The 16,534-nt window shown below is 37.1% G+C and overlaps 1 protein-coding gene across 7 annotated transcripts in view; it reads right to left on the bottom strand.

Annotated features, from left to right (window-relative positions):
- NLN (neurolysin) overlaps window positions 1–16,534 on the bottom strand; it is a 99,980-nt gene that overhangs the window by 54,857 nt on the left and 28,589 nt on the right. For 2 of the 7 annotated variants that reach the window (XM_033852909.2, XM_019929955.3), the window contains exons 2-3: window positions 7,088–7,347; window positions 3,191–3,339 (exon numbers count right to left, since the gene is read on the bottom strand). In XM_033852909.2, the coding sequence (XP_033708800.1) occupies window positions 3,191–3,339; window positions 7,088–7,347 (409 nt within the window). Of the gene's footprint in view, window positions 1–3,190; window positions 3,340–5,180; window positions 5,294–7,087; window positions 7,348–14,953; window positions 15,315–16,534 lie in introns of those variants that run through there. The other 5 variants (XM_073802161.1, XM_073802162.1, XM_019929956.3 and 2 more) reach the window with 5 other exon arrangements.

Genomic DNA, 16,534 nt, shown 5'->3' with positions numbered 1-16,534 from the left:
AAACTTCCGGAAGCTTTAAAGTTTAACTTTTTAAGACTTTAATCCATTAGGGATTGTTTTTCATTTAGTTGTGAAGAGCAATCCAGTATTTTTTACCCCACATGGATAACCCATGTCCTTGCATCAATTACTGAAGACCTATTTTTTGGATGTGTCACTGTTTCTCACTCTAGTTTGAAGAACATTTATTAAGTGTTTACTGTACTTTGTACCAGGCACTCTGCCAGAGATGCAAAATAGAATCAAATGCGACACGTCCCTCCCTTGAGGTTTTAGTGTAAAGTCTACATGATTTCTGGCAAACATTTACCAGCCACTTCTATGGCTCCTGGAAAGTTACCATTTCTGAGCCTCCGTTTCTCTACTAATAAAAAGGGATACTTCACAAGATTGGTATAAAAGTTAACTTAGATAACTATATTGCTATACAAATGTAAAGTTGTATTACTAGCCACACTTGGGAAGGAGGTAGGAAGACTACGGCACACTGGTTAGTCTCATGCTCTACTATGATTTCATCTATCCATGTAGTCAACAAATTGCTTATTTTAAAGGTTTTGAAACATGACTGCAAATCAGATGATGCTTCCTAGACTGTGATGTGGTGGCCCTTGAATCCGGGTAGATCATAGCGACTAGTCCATCAGTATGGTATTGCAGAAGTGATGGTACATGACTTCTGAGACAGGTCATAAAATGCAATGCAGCTTCTGTGTAGTTAATTGTAACATCCGCGTTGAAGCCCTCTGTCTCCATGAAAGAAGTCCTACCACCCTGACGCTGTCATGCTGTGAGGAAGTCCAAATTAGCCTATATAAAGACACTACATGGAGGTGCCCTAGGGGGACATGAAGACAGAGATAACTCGTTAGCCTCTACATGCTCCAGCTCCAGCCACCACTGCCTGAAACCACATGCAAGACCCCAGAGTTGCCCAACTAATACCTTCCTGAATTCCTGATCCACAGAAACTATGAGAGAACATAAAATGATTGTTGCTATGTTCAGCCACTAAGCTTTAGAGTTACATATTGTACATCAACAGATAAATAGGATGTTTACTGAGCACAGATTTTGCCATAAAGAACTGTGGCAAAAGTAATTTCACATTTCTATTCATCAATATTAAGTGAAAAATAACATAAGAGCTAAAATAACATTTTATCTCTAATTAAGATAATACATTTGATTATTGCCTACACTGGTGGTATCTTGAGACCTCCATATTATTCAGAGCACCCTCATTTTAGGAGAGCATGCCTGAAATTGATGACTCTACATAAATGTAAAATCCTATTACCCAGCCTAAGGAAGGCTTCATGTATTACATCATGGTAGCCCTATTTTATTTACAGTGTTACAGGAAAAATTAAATACAGAATTTAGATATATCTAACTTTGTCCTTTAGTTATGAATGGGATGAGATTTACCATCTATTACCATCTATTCTGGCCAACTCTAGCAGAAAACTGATTCTGATAGTTCTAGATTTTTAAAAATTTTCCAGATTTTTAAAAATACTGACTAAAAAATGTAACTATTTGTCAAGGAAGGTATTTAAATTCACCAAATAAGCTCCAATTCATAAACAAACACAATAGTTATTTTTAAAATTATTCTGATGTAGCCTTAACATTCTAAATGCCCCTGAAATTGTTCACACAATAATCCACATGCATGAGAATAAACTCCTGTGGAAAGAGGAAACATTATGGAACTAAATCTGAAACTATTATAAACTAATATAATAAAACACTGAAGTGAACCAGCTCAAGTAAATGAACAAATCTGATACATGCACTGGCATTTATGAGGTCACTTACAGTGTACTAGGCTGCTGTCTCGTCTACTACGCAGGCAGCAATCTGTTCCCAAATTTAGTGGGATCAGAGGCCAATACATACAATATTTAAAAGTTTAACAAAGAAATCTAAAGCGACAAACCTCCCATATCTTGATAACATTTGTAAGAATCAGAAACAGTGGAAAAGTAACAAAAACATTAGACTCAATAACATTAAGATTGCAATACCTTTTTGAGGCTAGAAAATCCCAAATGAGAACTTAGAAGTCAGGATGAAAAAAGAATTAATCAAAGGAAATTAGAAATGTGGGGGAAAAGCTCTACAGTACATATATAATATCCAGATAGAAAAGAAATTAGATTGTTTTGGGATTAAATAAAAATAGGAGACTATAAGGGCCATGATTTGAATTGTACAGAATAACAAGTGAAGCTAAAAGTTGAAAAGAGAACAATTTAACTAGCAAAAAATAGTCATAGTTATTTTAATTTGTTATTTTTACAGTGCCAAAGATGAACAATTATGAACCATCATAGATGAACATAAATTAAGGGTGAAAAATGTTTGTCTGACATTAGAAAATAGGCAGCATGTACGTCTTACATGCCTAAATAAATTCTGGATTACATATTCTACAGTGAGTTACAAATAAAACATTTGAAATAAAACTGCTTTTTATTTCAATTCCTGTCATAACTTGCTAAAAAGAACACAAATTTTGAGATTTTGCATATACAACGTGCAAAATTAAACAAAAATGCCTAGGATTGTAAAACACTGGTTGTTTTCCAAACAAATTGCTGAGTTCCATGAAAATAAAAATTCAAAGCAAAGACATGATGAAAATGCTAGGAAGCAAACCAACATCGTTGATGAAAAGACCTGAAATACTCAAGGCAGACCCACTTAGAGCTTTCTTAATCCATAATTTCTGTGAGTCCTGAAAAATGTAAGGATGACAGATAGGAATGTCTCTGGCATGCAGCATCAACAGTATGTCATCATTATTATGGCCAAAACCACATGATATTTATAGATAACTCAACTCCATTCGCTTCTAGTTGATCTGATCTAATATAAACCTTGCAAAATTTTGAAAATTCAAAGAGGTTTTTACATCAAACCATTAAGTTCATGATGGCTAAAAAGCCTTAGATTTATGAATATACACTCTTTTAATACTTGGTCTTAAAAATTTTAAGTGAATGTAATTAGTAACTTAACATAAACCTAAGTGATATAACACTATGTTGTGCCCACTATCATAATAATTAGAAACAAAATCTAGGAACATTCAAATACTTTTTATCATTGGTCAAAGGTTTTCACTTATTTATTGTCAGTTTTTTTTTTTCCTTTTAAAGGGAATTATAAGATCATTTACCTTTAAATGAACAATTCTCAGAAAGATATCTTCTCTCATGCTCATCTCGATATCAAAACGAGAAAGTCTTTTGTCTGCTTCTGTACTTGCTGCTCGTACTTCTTTGTCAGAGGAGACGTGCTGGGGAAAGTCTAGCATGGTTCGTTCCACTGTTAACAGAGGAAAAAACCATAAGGACTCATTAAGTCAGTATTAAGCAAAATACCTTGTACCTAGATGAATGATTATCCGAATATAAGTTTTTCATTACATACTTTCCATAAAGGCTCCTAGGGCTATCAAGAAACAGCATCTAACACAGGACTTGGCTATTCCTGGGGCATTGTTAGGAACAATAGGGTGTACACTGAGTACTTACCAAAGGATGTTTAGTGTGCAAGTTATTCGCTGGGAATGTAGAAAAAAAAAGATGTAGTCCTTTTTAAAAAAATTTTTATTGGAGTATAGTTGATTTACAATGTTGTGTTAGTTTCAGGTGTACAGCAAAGTGAATCAGTTACACATGTACATATATCCACTCTTTTTTAGATTCTTTTCCCATATAGGCCATTACAGAGTATTGAGTAGCGTTCCCTGTGCTATACAGTAGGCTCTTATTAGTTATCTATTTTATATATAGTAGGGTGTATATGTAAATCCCAATCTCCCAATGTAAAAGATGTAGTTCTTGGGGACTTCCCTGGCGGTCCAGTGGTTGAGACTCTGTGCCTCTATGGCCGGGGGTATGGGTTCGATCCCTGGTCAGGGAACTAAGATCCTGAATGCTGAGCGGTGTGGCCAAAAATAAAGAAAAGAAAAGATGTATTGATAGTTTTTATACTGAGGCATTTTATAGTCTGGGAGTCGGGGGTAGGGAACAATACATGAAAAGATAACAATACAGGACAGAGCAGCTTAGCTGTCAAATGAATGGGACAGAAATTCAAAGTCTGCAATACTGAGGGCTGGGGCATTATGCCATGCCTTGTGGAGAAGGCTGGATCTTAGAGGATGGGTGGGGTGAGAGGAAGAGCTCAGTTGGGGACTGGAGAAGTAGAGACTGAAAGCATGGGGACTGGCAAACAAACAGGATGTTTAAGAAACAAGTAGGCCTATTTAGTGGGATGGGGCTTGTTTAGAAAAGAAGTTCTTAACCTTTATGACAGACTCCTTAGAAAATCTAATCCAAGTCATGGACCCTCCCCCAAATGCAAACATTCATACAAATATAAAAAGCTGCATACAATTTCAGAATTCTCAGAAATCTCAGTGGACATATTCAGTAAGCAGCTGAATACTGGGGCTATTCTTGTTAAATGATGGTAGTAATGTCATCTGCTCTTATTTTCACATATCAAAGTTGGTTGTTGGGTTTTTCAAACATTTGCATTTTGACTTTAATTAGGCAAAAATCTGATGTCAGTGAAATAATCCATACTACAGCCAAAAAAAAAAAATCAGTATGGTTTATAACCATAGTTGTGGTTATGCTGTGACAATGAATATATTTTAATTTTACTATCTTTAGCACTTTGAAGATATTATAAATAGGTAACATTTACACATGTGATATATGGTAGACAGTAAAGCTATCCTTTACATACCACGGAATTGCCCAGTTAAACAAGCTACCTTATGCATATCAGTCCTCTTAAATCATTGTCACAAAGAAAGCTGTAAAAAAATTGCCACAAATCAATAAATTCATAGTGTCTGTTTTAAAAAAATCAAATTAGATAATTATTATTTTAGATTTAATATATCATTTTTGTCCCTTGATTAAAGAAAGAAAAGAATGTAAGATTTAACATTTAATACATACAGCACTTGTTTAAGTGAGTTAACTAGATAGTCACAATTTCTGTTTACTTTTAAAAATTAGCTCAAAAAGATATTAAGAAGGAATCAAAATTGCTCAAGAACTTAAATGAGCAGAACAAAATGCAGGAGTCTAAAACTGGAAACATATTCTTAAACAAACAATAATATTGAAAACCATTTCCTTCCTTACTTTGCCACAAAGACCTGGAACCAGACTTATGTTCTCACTGCCAAACTATAAACAATGTTGATGCCCGGTACCTGACACTGGACAAATGGGGTTTTAACAGCTACTGCAGGAGGCTGAGAACATACACAGATAAGAGAAAGTTAGTCTTTAAAACTCTAATCCGAAACTCAAACATTTTTATGATTAACCCATAAAGATAAATTTACAGGAGAGGAAGAAAAAATACCACAAAACTAAAGGTATATTTAAAAGATGTACGACTGGAAGAAAAAACAGAATTTAAGATAATTCTGTTTTAAAGATTTTTTTCCCCACCTATTTTTACATTTGCTAAATGCATAAGCTACTAGGCTGGCACACCGTCTTAGTCATAAGTGACTGAAGAAGTGAGTATGTGAATCAAGGACAAACCACATACAGGGTGGGAGATGCACACGAAATTGCCTGCTGGGAAAGCTCTGCTGAATGGGGACCGCCTCCATTCCTTTGACTTTAACTACAAGACCAACCAGACTTTTTTTACTGAAGAGTTTAAGCTCAAGGCTTGTAGCAAGATTTAGCGGCTATTAATGAGAGTGAAGCAGTTGGTATTAAGAGGCAGAAACTGAAACAGAAATGCGGAGGGAAGAGAAAGTAGCCAAGTCCCTATTATGGTGGGACATAGGGTAGAGAACTCTTGGTGGGGAAAAAGAGATGACTAGGTCACTAGGGCTGTGCAGGATTTTGGACAACCTTCCAAATTCCAGAATCCATACAAATGCTTATGATAATTCAGTTCTACAGACAACCTATGTTCTTATGATGCCTGGCTACACAGCCAAGGTTGTTTAGCCATAATTATCCTACAAAATATATCCAATTCTTTGAGAAAACTGGCATGAATCTTCATTCCTTACAACTCAACGGGTTTAATACTTATATTATTAAAATAATATATTTTAAGTGTAGGAAATATGGAAAATAGAGAAAAGCATGAAGAGTAAATGAAAAATCAACCATAAACCTGAAAAAACAATGAATGCTTGCTTCCAAATAACACACTGTTCTTTGAGAAAGATCACTTAAAATATCAAATTTATCTTAGCTCCATTATCAATTGTTCTGAAAGTCTCCTTTGGATCATTTATCTTTGTGATCACTGTCTTAATCCATATATTAGCATTTAGACAGGTGGGACAGATGGACAATATCTTAAAAAGAAATACAAATGTATAAAAATGTACCCATTATATCCCTACTGAAATAGTAATGATAAAGAAACTAAATTTAATGTGTTCATTTTTATAATAACTTTAAAGAATTCATGTTTAACCAAAAGTGATCTACAAATCACAGAAAGACTATAAACCTAGTACCAAAAATATTGGCCATTATTAAAATTTGTTTTCTTTCTCTGTCCTTTTAATGTTATTAAATACGTCTCTTAAACATGATTTTAATGGCTACATAATGTTACAGAGGGTGAATGTACCATAATTTATTTAGCTATTCTACTTGTTGACACTTAGGGGCTGTTTCCAAGCTTTTGCTATGATAGAGTACCTGTTTATACATAAGTTTATACATGATTTTTCCTATAACTGATTATTTCTTTAGATTATGCCTAGATGTGGAATTAATTACGGGGCTAGGGTATGAACTTCTCAAAAGTTTTGATATATATTGCTCTCCAGAAAGCAGTTGTAATGAGACTGTACATTTTACAGCACCTCTGCCACATAATAAAAATTTTTAACTCAGGTAATATAAATAATTCTAAGCAATTATGAATCATTAATCATTTAAGCAATTACAAATCATTATGTAAAAATCAATGTCTTGTAAAATGAATTGCCAAGACAGGAAGCATAAAATGGGTTATGATGCCCACAAAATGAAATATTGATGTGCTTTTGCATCCTACCCACCTATATACTTCACTTCTACATCTGCCAGTGCCTGCAAACAGTTCGCGTAAGTTACTTCCTCAATGTCAAGCATTGCAATATTATCGTACACCTGTTTGGTCTGTGCAATGAGCTCCTCAGTTCTTGTTTTAATTTGCTCTGGTGAAAGATCCCATCTTAAAACATTTCTGCCAGCTGCAGTATAGGAAGACATTGGCTGAAGAGGAGACATCACTTCTTTTCCTAAAGTCATTCTGAATAAAATCCTGGAACCACCAATTCTACGAAGAATCAGAAAAAAGATAAAAATTAGGCATTTTGTTGGTCCAAAGTCAACACACAAATGTGTATTATCTAATTAAATTTTAAAGGAAAAAGAACTTTTTACTAAAATTGAGCAAATTTCTTTCAGGTGAATACATATGCACAAAACTAAATGCTCTTTACTTCCTTGTTTTCTTGAATAGTTACAGAGTTAATGGAATTTGGACTTTCCAAACACTGAATTGCTTATGTAATTAAATCACATAGAGAAATAAAGTTAGGTGTCAAAGATATAATAATTGTCCTTTATAAATTAAACCAGTAATCTTTCTTACTTAAACATTTTTCCTGTGCTAATATCCACCTACTATGTATGTAGAATCAATATTTTGATATTCAGCAAGGAAACATTTTCAAAATTCTTTCTATATTGAACAACAATTTAAAAAATGTTTTACCAAAATTTCATGTAAATCAACTATGGCAATTTGAATTTAAGACTTAAAAAATAAAATCTGGTATAGCTATGGTATTATCCTAAAAGATAAAGGAATGATACCAACCCTTTACCCACTTAAAACACTGAAACTAAAAACTGATGCCATATGTGTGTATATTATATTTATAATATATAATTCTAGAACTTATAAATAAAAATATTATAATAGCTAACATTTATTGTGTTTAGGCACTGTATTAATTACTTTCCATTTATTAACTCAGTCCCTACAACAATACTATGAGACAGATACTGTGGTTGTTTCCATTTAGCCAAAGTAACTAAAACACAGAGAAGTTAAGTAACTTGCCCAAGGTCACACAGCTGGCTACATGGTGGGAACTAGGATTAAAAACCAGGTAGTACAGATCCAGAACCCACTCTCTTAACCACAATACTAAACTTAATTCCTATTATCTTACAAGACCCCCAAACAACCATAGGCAGGACAATATTCCCTTTTAACAGATGATGCAGTTGAGACTCAGAGAGGCTAAGTGACTTGTTTAATGTCATTTGTTCAACAGATATTTATGAGCATGCACTGTGTCTGGTCATTGTGACAGGCAAATTGACTGGGACCCTGCTATTTATATCATGGAGAAGACTAATTGATAAATGGGTAATTGTACTGCATTGAGATGAGTGCCAACAGGGAGAACTCTGAAAGAGTACAGAAGGAGCTTTTCCAGAAAGATTTTCTAGAAGGAACAGTGAGCAAGCCACGATCTGAACAATGTGCAGAAATTATCCAAAGGTCAAAGGTTGTAAGGAAAGAAAAATCTGAAAAAGTTAAGTAGGGACTAGAGAATGAAGAGCCTTGGGAATCATTTGAGTTCAAACCTACTCTGAAGGCAATGACAGAGCCAGTGAAGGGTTTTAATCAGGTGAGAGATGAGAAAAGACATGCATTTTAAAGAAATCACTCAAATTATAGAGAGTTGAAATGTTTAGAAAAGAGAGATCATTCCCAGAGAGAAGCTATAATGGTAACTGGGGCATAATAGTATGGTATACCTAACTAGAAAATAGGGGGAATTGGAGTGATTTAGTAGATATTCACTAAGAAGAATCAATATGACTTGGTATTGAATGGATGTCGGGAGGAGGTGAGATACTCAAGGATGACGTCCAGGCTTCTGTCTTGGAATTGGAGGGATGGACAGAGGCTCTGTCGCTAAAACAGGGGACTCAGATGAAGGAGGAGGCTCTCTGGTGGGACAAAGGGAAATTCAGTTTGGGACGTGCCAAGTCTGAAGCGGCTGTAGCACACATAAGTGGAATTCATTACTAGTAAATGTAATTGGAGGAGACTTCCCTGGTGGTCCAGTGGTTAAGAATCGGTCTTGCAATGCAGGGGACGCCGGTTCAATCCCCGGTTGGGGAACTAAGATCCCAGATGCCGTGGGGCAACTAAGCCCGCGCGGCACTACACAGAGCCCGTGTGCTGCAACTAAGACCTGACGCAACCAAAAAAAAAAAAAAAAGATAGCTATTAAAAAAAAATGTAATTGGAGTTACATGGGTGGTTGAACTAGCCCAAGGGAATTTGCAGAGTGAGAACAGAAGAACAACAGAGCTCTAACTCTAGTTTAAGCATTGAGGTAGAAAGAAAACCAAGTAGGTTGGGTTCTAGGAATTGTGAAAAGTAAGCACTGAAAAAGGGAGTGAATAACAGTATGAAATGTTGTACAAATCTCAAGAAAGACACAAGAGTCTCTGTTGAATTCAGCAACAGGAACGTCATTGATGACTGGCAAGAGCAGTGTTAGGGGGGTGGCAGAAGTGCAAGTCAGATTACTATGATCGAGGGCTACGGAGATGGTGAAGAACTGGAGAGAGTGCACCTCAGCAACTCTCCATAGAGCTGGCTGTGAAAACAAGGAGAGCTAACGCAGTATAAGGGGCTGAGACATACAAGGGTGCATTTTTAACACAGGAGAAGCCAGAATACTGACCCCCTTTAACTGTCTCTCTACAATAACTGATACTGTCTATGTGAAACATACTGGTTGATGGTTACACTCAAGGATGGCAGATTATTTTCCAATGTATTTCCACATTTCTCCTTCAACCAGTTGAGTTATATACTCACCAAGAGTCAAGTTTAATTGCTCCAAAACCTGTTTATGCTTACTATACTCATTTCCTTTTAATTATTTTATATCAATTTTTTATTGGAGTATAATTGCTTTACAATGTTGTGTTAGTTTCTGCTGTACAATGAAATGAATCAGCTATACGTGTACCTGTATCCCCTCCCTCTTGAACCTCCCTCCCCACCCCCATCCCACCCATCTAGGTCATCACAGATCACTGAGCTGAGCTCCCTGTGCTATACAGCAGGTTCCCACTAGCTATCTATTTTACACATGGTAGTGTATTTATGTCAAACCTAATCTCCCAATTCATCCCACCCTACTCTTCCCCCCGTGTCCACATGTCCGTTCTCTATGTCTGTGTTTCTACTCCTGCCCTGCAAATAGGTTCATCCATCTGTAGCATTTTTCTAGATTCCACATATATGCATTAATATACAATATTTGTTTTTCTGACATTTCACTCTGTAAGACAAACTCATCCCTACATTCGCAGAGATGTGGATGTAGGTCCATCCACATCTCTACGAATGACCCAATTTCACTCCTTTTTATGGCTAAGTAATATTCCATTATATATATGTACCACATCTTCTTTATGCACTCATCTGTTGATGGACATTTAGGTTGTTTCCATGTCCTGGCTATTGTAAATAGTGCTGCAGTGAACATTGGGTACATGTGCCCTTTTGAATTATGGTTTTCTCAGGGTGTATGGCCAGTAGTGGGATTGCTGAGTCATATGGTAGTTCTATTTTTTAGTTTTTTAAGGAACCTCCATACTGTTCTCCACAGTGGCTGTATCAATTTACATTCCCACCAACAATGCAAGAGGGTTCCCTTTTCTCCACACCCTCTGCAGCATTTATTTTTTGTAGATTTTTTGATGAAGGCCATTCTGACCAGTGTGAGGTGTAGTTTTGATCTGCATTTCTCTAATAATTAGTGATGTTGTGCAGCTTTTCATGTGCCTCTTGGCCATCTGTATGTCTCCTTTCGTGAAATGTCTATTTAGGTCTTCTGCCCATTTTCTGTTTGGGTTGTTTTTTTGGTATTGAGCTGCATGAGTTGTTTGTATATTTCGGAGATTAATCCTTTGTCCGTTGATTAGTTTGCAAATATTTTCTCCCATTCTGAGGATTCTCTTTTTGTCTTGTTTATAGTTTCCTTTGCTGTGCAAAAGTCATTAGGTCCCATTTGCTTATTTTTGTTTCTATTTTCATTACTCTAGGAGGTGGTTCATAAAAGATCTTGCTGAGATTTATGTCAAAGAATGTTTTTCCCATGTTTTCCTCTAAGAGTTTTACATTTAGGTCTTGAATCCATTCTGAGTTTATTTTTGTGTATGGTGTTAGGGAGTGCTCTAATTTCATTCTTTTACATGTAGCTGTCCAGTTTTCCCAGCACCACTTATTGAAGAGGCTTTCTTTTCTCCATTGTATGTTCTTGCCTCCTTTGTTATAGATTAGGTGACCATAGGTGTGTGGGTTTATCTCTGGGTTTTCTATCCTATACCATGGACCTATATTTCTGTTTTTGTACCAGTACCCTACTGCCTTGATTACTGTAGCTTTGTAGTATAGTCTGAAGTCCAGGAGCCTGATTCCTCCAGCTCCATTTTTCTTTCTCAAGATTGCTTTCGCTATTAGGGGTATTTTTTGTTTCCATACAATTATAAAATTTTTTGTTTTAATTCTGTGAAAAATGCCATTGGTAATTTGATAGGGATTGCACTGAACCTGTAGATTCCTTTGGGTAGTATAGTCATTTTCACAATATCGATTCTTCCATCCAGGAACATGGCATATCTCTCCATCTGTTTGTCATCTTTGATTTCTTTCTCAGTGTTTTATAGTTTTCTGAGTACAGGTCTTTTGCCTCCTTAGGTATTATTCCTACCTAAGGTATTTTATTTATTCCTCCTTAGGTATTTTATTCTTTTTGTTGAAATGGTAAATGGGATTGTTTCCTTGATTTCTCTTTCTGATCTTTTGTTTTTAGTGTATAGGAATGCAAGAGATTTCTGTTTGTTAATTTTGTATCCTGCAACCTTACCAACTTCATTGGTTAGCTCTATTAGTTTTCTAGTGGCATCCTTAAAATTTTCTATGTACAGTATTATGTCATCTGCAAACAGTGACAGTTTTACTTCTTCTTTTCCAATTTGTATTCCTTTTATTTCTTTTTCTGCTCTGATTGCCGTGGATAGGACTTCCAAAACTATGTTGAATAACAGTGGCGAGAATGGACATCCTTGTTTTGATGTTCCTGATCTTAGAGGAAATGCTTTGAGTTTTTCACCATTGAGAATGATGTTTGCTGTGGGTTTGTCATACATGGCCTTTATTATGCTGAGGTAGATTCCCTCTACGCTCACTTTCTGGAGAGTCTTTTTATCATAAATGGGCGTTGAATTCTGTCAAAAGCTTTTTCTGCATCTGTTGATATGATCATATGGTTTTTATTCTTTAACTTGTTAATATGGTGTATCACATTGATTGATTTGTGTATGCTAAAGAATCCTTGCATTCCTGGGATAAATCTCACTCGATCATGGTGCATGACCTTTTTAATGTGTTGTTGGATTCTGTTTGCTAGTATTTTGTTGAGGATTTTTGTGTCTAAATTCATCAGTGACATTGGTCTGTAATTTTCCTTTTTTGTGATATCTTTGTCTGGTTTTAGGATCAGGGTGATGGTGGCCTCCTTGAACGAGTTTGGGAGTGTTCCTCCCTCTGCAATTTTTTGAACGAGTTTGAGAAAGATAGGTGTTAGCTCTTCTCTAAATGTTTAATAGAATTCGCCTGTGAATCCGTCTGGTCCTGGACTTTTGTTTATTGGAAAATTTTAAATCACAGTTCCAATTCCATTACTTGTGATTGGTCTGTTCATATTTTCTATTTCTTCCTGGTTCAGTCTTGGAAGGTTATACCTTTCTAAGGATTTGTCCATTTCTTCCAGGTTGTCCATTTTATTGGCATAGAGTTGCTTGTAGTAGTCTCTTATGATGCTTTGTATTTCTGTGGTGTCAGCTGTAATTTCTCCTTTTTCATTTCTAATTTTATTGATTTGAGTCCTCTCCCTCATTTTCTTGATGAGTCTGGCTAATGGTTTATCAATTTTGTTTATCTTCTCAAAGAACTAATTCTGAGTTTTACTGATCTTTGCTATTGTTTTCTTTGTTTCTATTTCATTGATTTCTGCTCTGATCTTTATGATTTCTTTCCTTTTATTAATTTTTGGTTTGCTTTGTTCTTCTTTTTCTAGTTGCTTTAGGTGTAAGTTTAGATTGTTTATTTGAGATTTTTCTTGTTTCTTGAGGTGAGATTGAATTGCTATAAACTTCCCTCTTAGAACTGCTTTTGCTGCACCCCATAGGTTTTGGGTTGTCATGTTTTTGTTGTCATTTGTCTCTAGGTATTTTTTGATTTCCTCTTTGACTTCTTCAGCAATCTCTTGGTTATTCAGCAGTGCACTGTTTAGCCTCCATGTATCTGTGTTTTTTACAGTTTTTTTCCTGTAATTGATTTCTAATCTCATAGCATTGTGGTCGGAAAAGATGCTTGATACAATTTCAATTTTCTTAAATGTTCCGAGGCTTGATTTGTGACCGAAGATGTGATTTATCCTGGAGAATGTTCTGTGTGCACTTGAGAAGAAAGTGTATTCTGCATTTGGATGGAATGTCTTATAAATATCAATTTACTCTATCTGGTCTATTGTGTCATTTAAAGCTTGTTTCCTTATTTAGTTTCTGTCTGAATGATCTGTCCATTGGTGTAAGTGGGGTGTTAAAGTCCCCCACTATTATTGTGTTACTGTCCATTTCCCCTTTTATGGCTGTTAGCATTTGCCTTAGGTACTGAGGTGCTCCTACGTTGGGTGCATAAATATTTATAATTGTTATATCTTCTTCTTGGATTGATCCCTTGATCACTATGTATTGTCCTTCCTTATCTCTTGTAACAGTCTTTATTTTTTTAATTATTATTATTATTTTTTGCGCTACGTGGGCCTCTCACCGTTGTGGCCTCTCCCATTGCGGAGCACAGGCTCCGGACGCGAAGGCTCAGCGGCCATGGCTCATGGGCCCAGCCGCTCCGCGGCATGTGGGATCTTCCCAGACCGTGGCACGAACCCATGTCCCCTGCATCGGCAGGTGGACTCTCAACCACTGCGACACCAGGGAAGCCCAACAGTCTTTATTTTAAAGTCTATTTTATCTGATATGAGTATTGCTACTCCAGCTTTCTTGTTATTTCCATTTGCATGGAATATCTTTTTCCATCCTCTCACTTTCAGTCTGTATGAGTCCCTAAGTCTGAAGTGGGTGTCTTGTAGGCAGCATATATACAGGTCTTATTTTTGTAGCCATTCAGCCAGTTTGTGTCTTTTGGTTGGAGCAGTTAATCCATTTACATTCAAGGTGATTACTGATACATATGTTCCTATTACCATTTTCTTAATTGTTTTGGGTTTGTTTTTGTGGGTCTTTTTCTTCTCTTGTGTTTCCCTCCTAGAGGTTTAGTGGTGCTGAACTCTCTTAGCTTTTGCTTGTCTGTAAAGCTTTTGATTTCTCCATTGAATATGAATGAGATCCTTGTGGAGTAGAGTATAGACTTTTTCCCTTTCATCACTTTATATATATCCTGCCACTCCCTTCTGGCCTACAGTTTCTGCTGAAAAATCAGCTGATAACCTTATGGGGATTCCCTTGTATGTTATTTGTTGCTTTTCCCTTGCTGATTTTAATATTTTTCTTTGAATTTAATTTTTGCCAGTTTGATTAACATGTGTCTTGATGTGTTTCTCTTAGGGTTTATCCTGTATGGGGCTTTCTGCACTTCCTGGACTTGGGTAGCTATTTCCTTTCCCGGGTTAGGGGAAACATTTCTTGTATTTTCTTGATTTGTGCCTCCATTCCATTTCCGAGATTTTGGATCATCTTTACTATCATTACTCTGAATTCTTTTTCAGGTAGGTTGCCTATTTCCTCTTCATTTATTTGGTCTTGTAGGTTTTTACCTTGCTCCTTCGTCTGTAACATATTTTTTTGTTTTCTCATTCTTTTTGATGGGTGGGGCTGTGTTCCTGTCTTACTGGTTGTTTGGCCTGCGACATCCCGCACTGGAGTTTGCAGGCAGTTGGGTCGAGCAAGGTTCTGGTGCCGAGATGAGGACCTCCAGGAGACCTCACTCTGCTTAATATTCCCTGGAGTCTGAGGTTCTCTGGTAGTCTAGCAGTCTGGACTCGATGCTCCCACCATAGGAGCTCAGGTATGACCCCCAGCCTGGGAACCAAGATCCTGCAAGCCATGTGGCATAGTGAAAGAAAGAAAGAAAAAAAAAAGGAGCAGTAAAATAACAAAGAATAAAAAATAAAATTAGAAAAATGAAAAATATATTAGGAAAAATAAAAATATAAGTGAAGTAACAACAACAAGATAAAACAGAACAACAGAAAAAAAATGGGGTAGGGGGAGCAAGCCAAAAGGAACAGAACAACAACAAAGAATAGAGAATAACATAAAAGTAGAAAAATAAAAAACTTATTAGAAAAAATAAAAATATAAAACAGAACCACAACCTAAAAAGAAAAGAAAAGAAAAGAAAAAAAGGCCAGGGGCTTCCCTGGTGGCGCAGTGGTTAAGAATCCACCTGCCAATGCAGGGGACATGGGTTTGAGCTGTGGTCCGGGAGGATCCCGCATGCCACGGAGCAGCTGAGCCTGTGCACCACAGCGGCTGAGCCTGCGCTCTAGAGCCTGTGAGCCACAAGTCCTGAGCCTACATGCCACAATTACTGAAGCCCACGTGCCTGGAGCCCATGCTCCACAGCGGGAGAGGCCACCGCAATGAGAGGCCCACGCATCGCGGCGAGGAGTGGCCCCCACACGCCGCAACTGGAGAGGGCCCGCACGCAGCAGTGGAGACCCAACACAGCAAAAATAAAATAAATAAGTAAATAAATTTATGAAAAAAAAGAAAAAAAGGCCAGAAAAGGCCTTGGCTGTGGGGGTGGAGCTTAGGCAGGGGGCAGGCCTTAGGCAGGGGCAGGGCCTAGGCTAGGGACCCACACAGCTGGAGGGAGGTAAGGCCCTGAGTGGAGATGTGGGGGTGGGGCTTAAGCTTAGCATGGTGAAAGGGAGCCTTACAGGGAAGACGATCAGGCCTGGGACCCACCTCCCGTCCACTTCCACTTCTCCTCCCCCCATCCACCCCCCCCCACGTCCTACCCAGTCGCTCGGGGGTTCCTCCCACCCCCTTAGGTGTCCATGGTCCCCCACCAGTGCCTGGTAGGTGCCCTAGTTGTGAGGAGACTCGAACTCCACATCCTCCTGGTCCTCCATCTCGACTCCACCCCGCTATACTCATTTTAACGTAAGTTAAATATTTAACTGATTAAATGCATGCAAAAAGAATGATCTGTTTTTCTGGTAAACTATCTTGGGAATACTTTAAAAAAGACAGTTACTAAAAAGCCAACCAAAAAACTGCTGTTATAGAAGATTGAGAAAAGAATTACAAAGATTCAGAAGGCTTCTGAATTCAGATTACTTATGTGTGTCTGGAGTGTTCTTGCTTCACTTTAAAGAAACTGAAACTGG

Source organism: Tursiops truncatus, chromosome 3, assembly GCF_011762595.2.
Source record: "Tursiops truncatus isolate mTurTru1 chromosome 3, mTurTru1.mat.Y, whole genome shotgun sequence".
Taxonomy (NCBI): domain Eukaryota; kingdom Metazoa; phylum Chordata; class Mammalia; order Artiodactyla; family Delphinidae; genus Tursiops; species Tursiops truncatus.
Note: the sequence above shows the minus strand (reverse complement) of the source record. Positions and strands in the feature narration are given on the sequence as shown.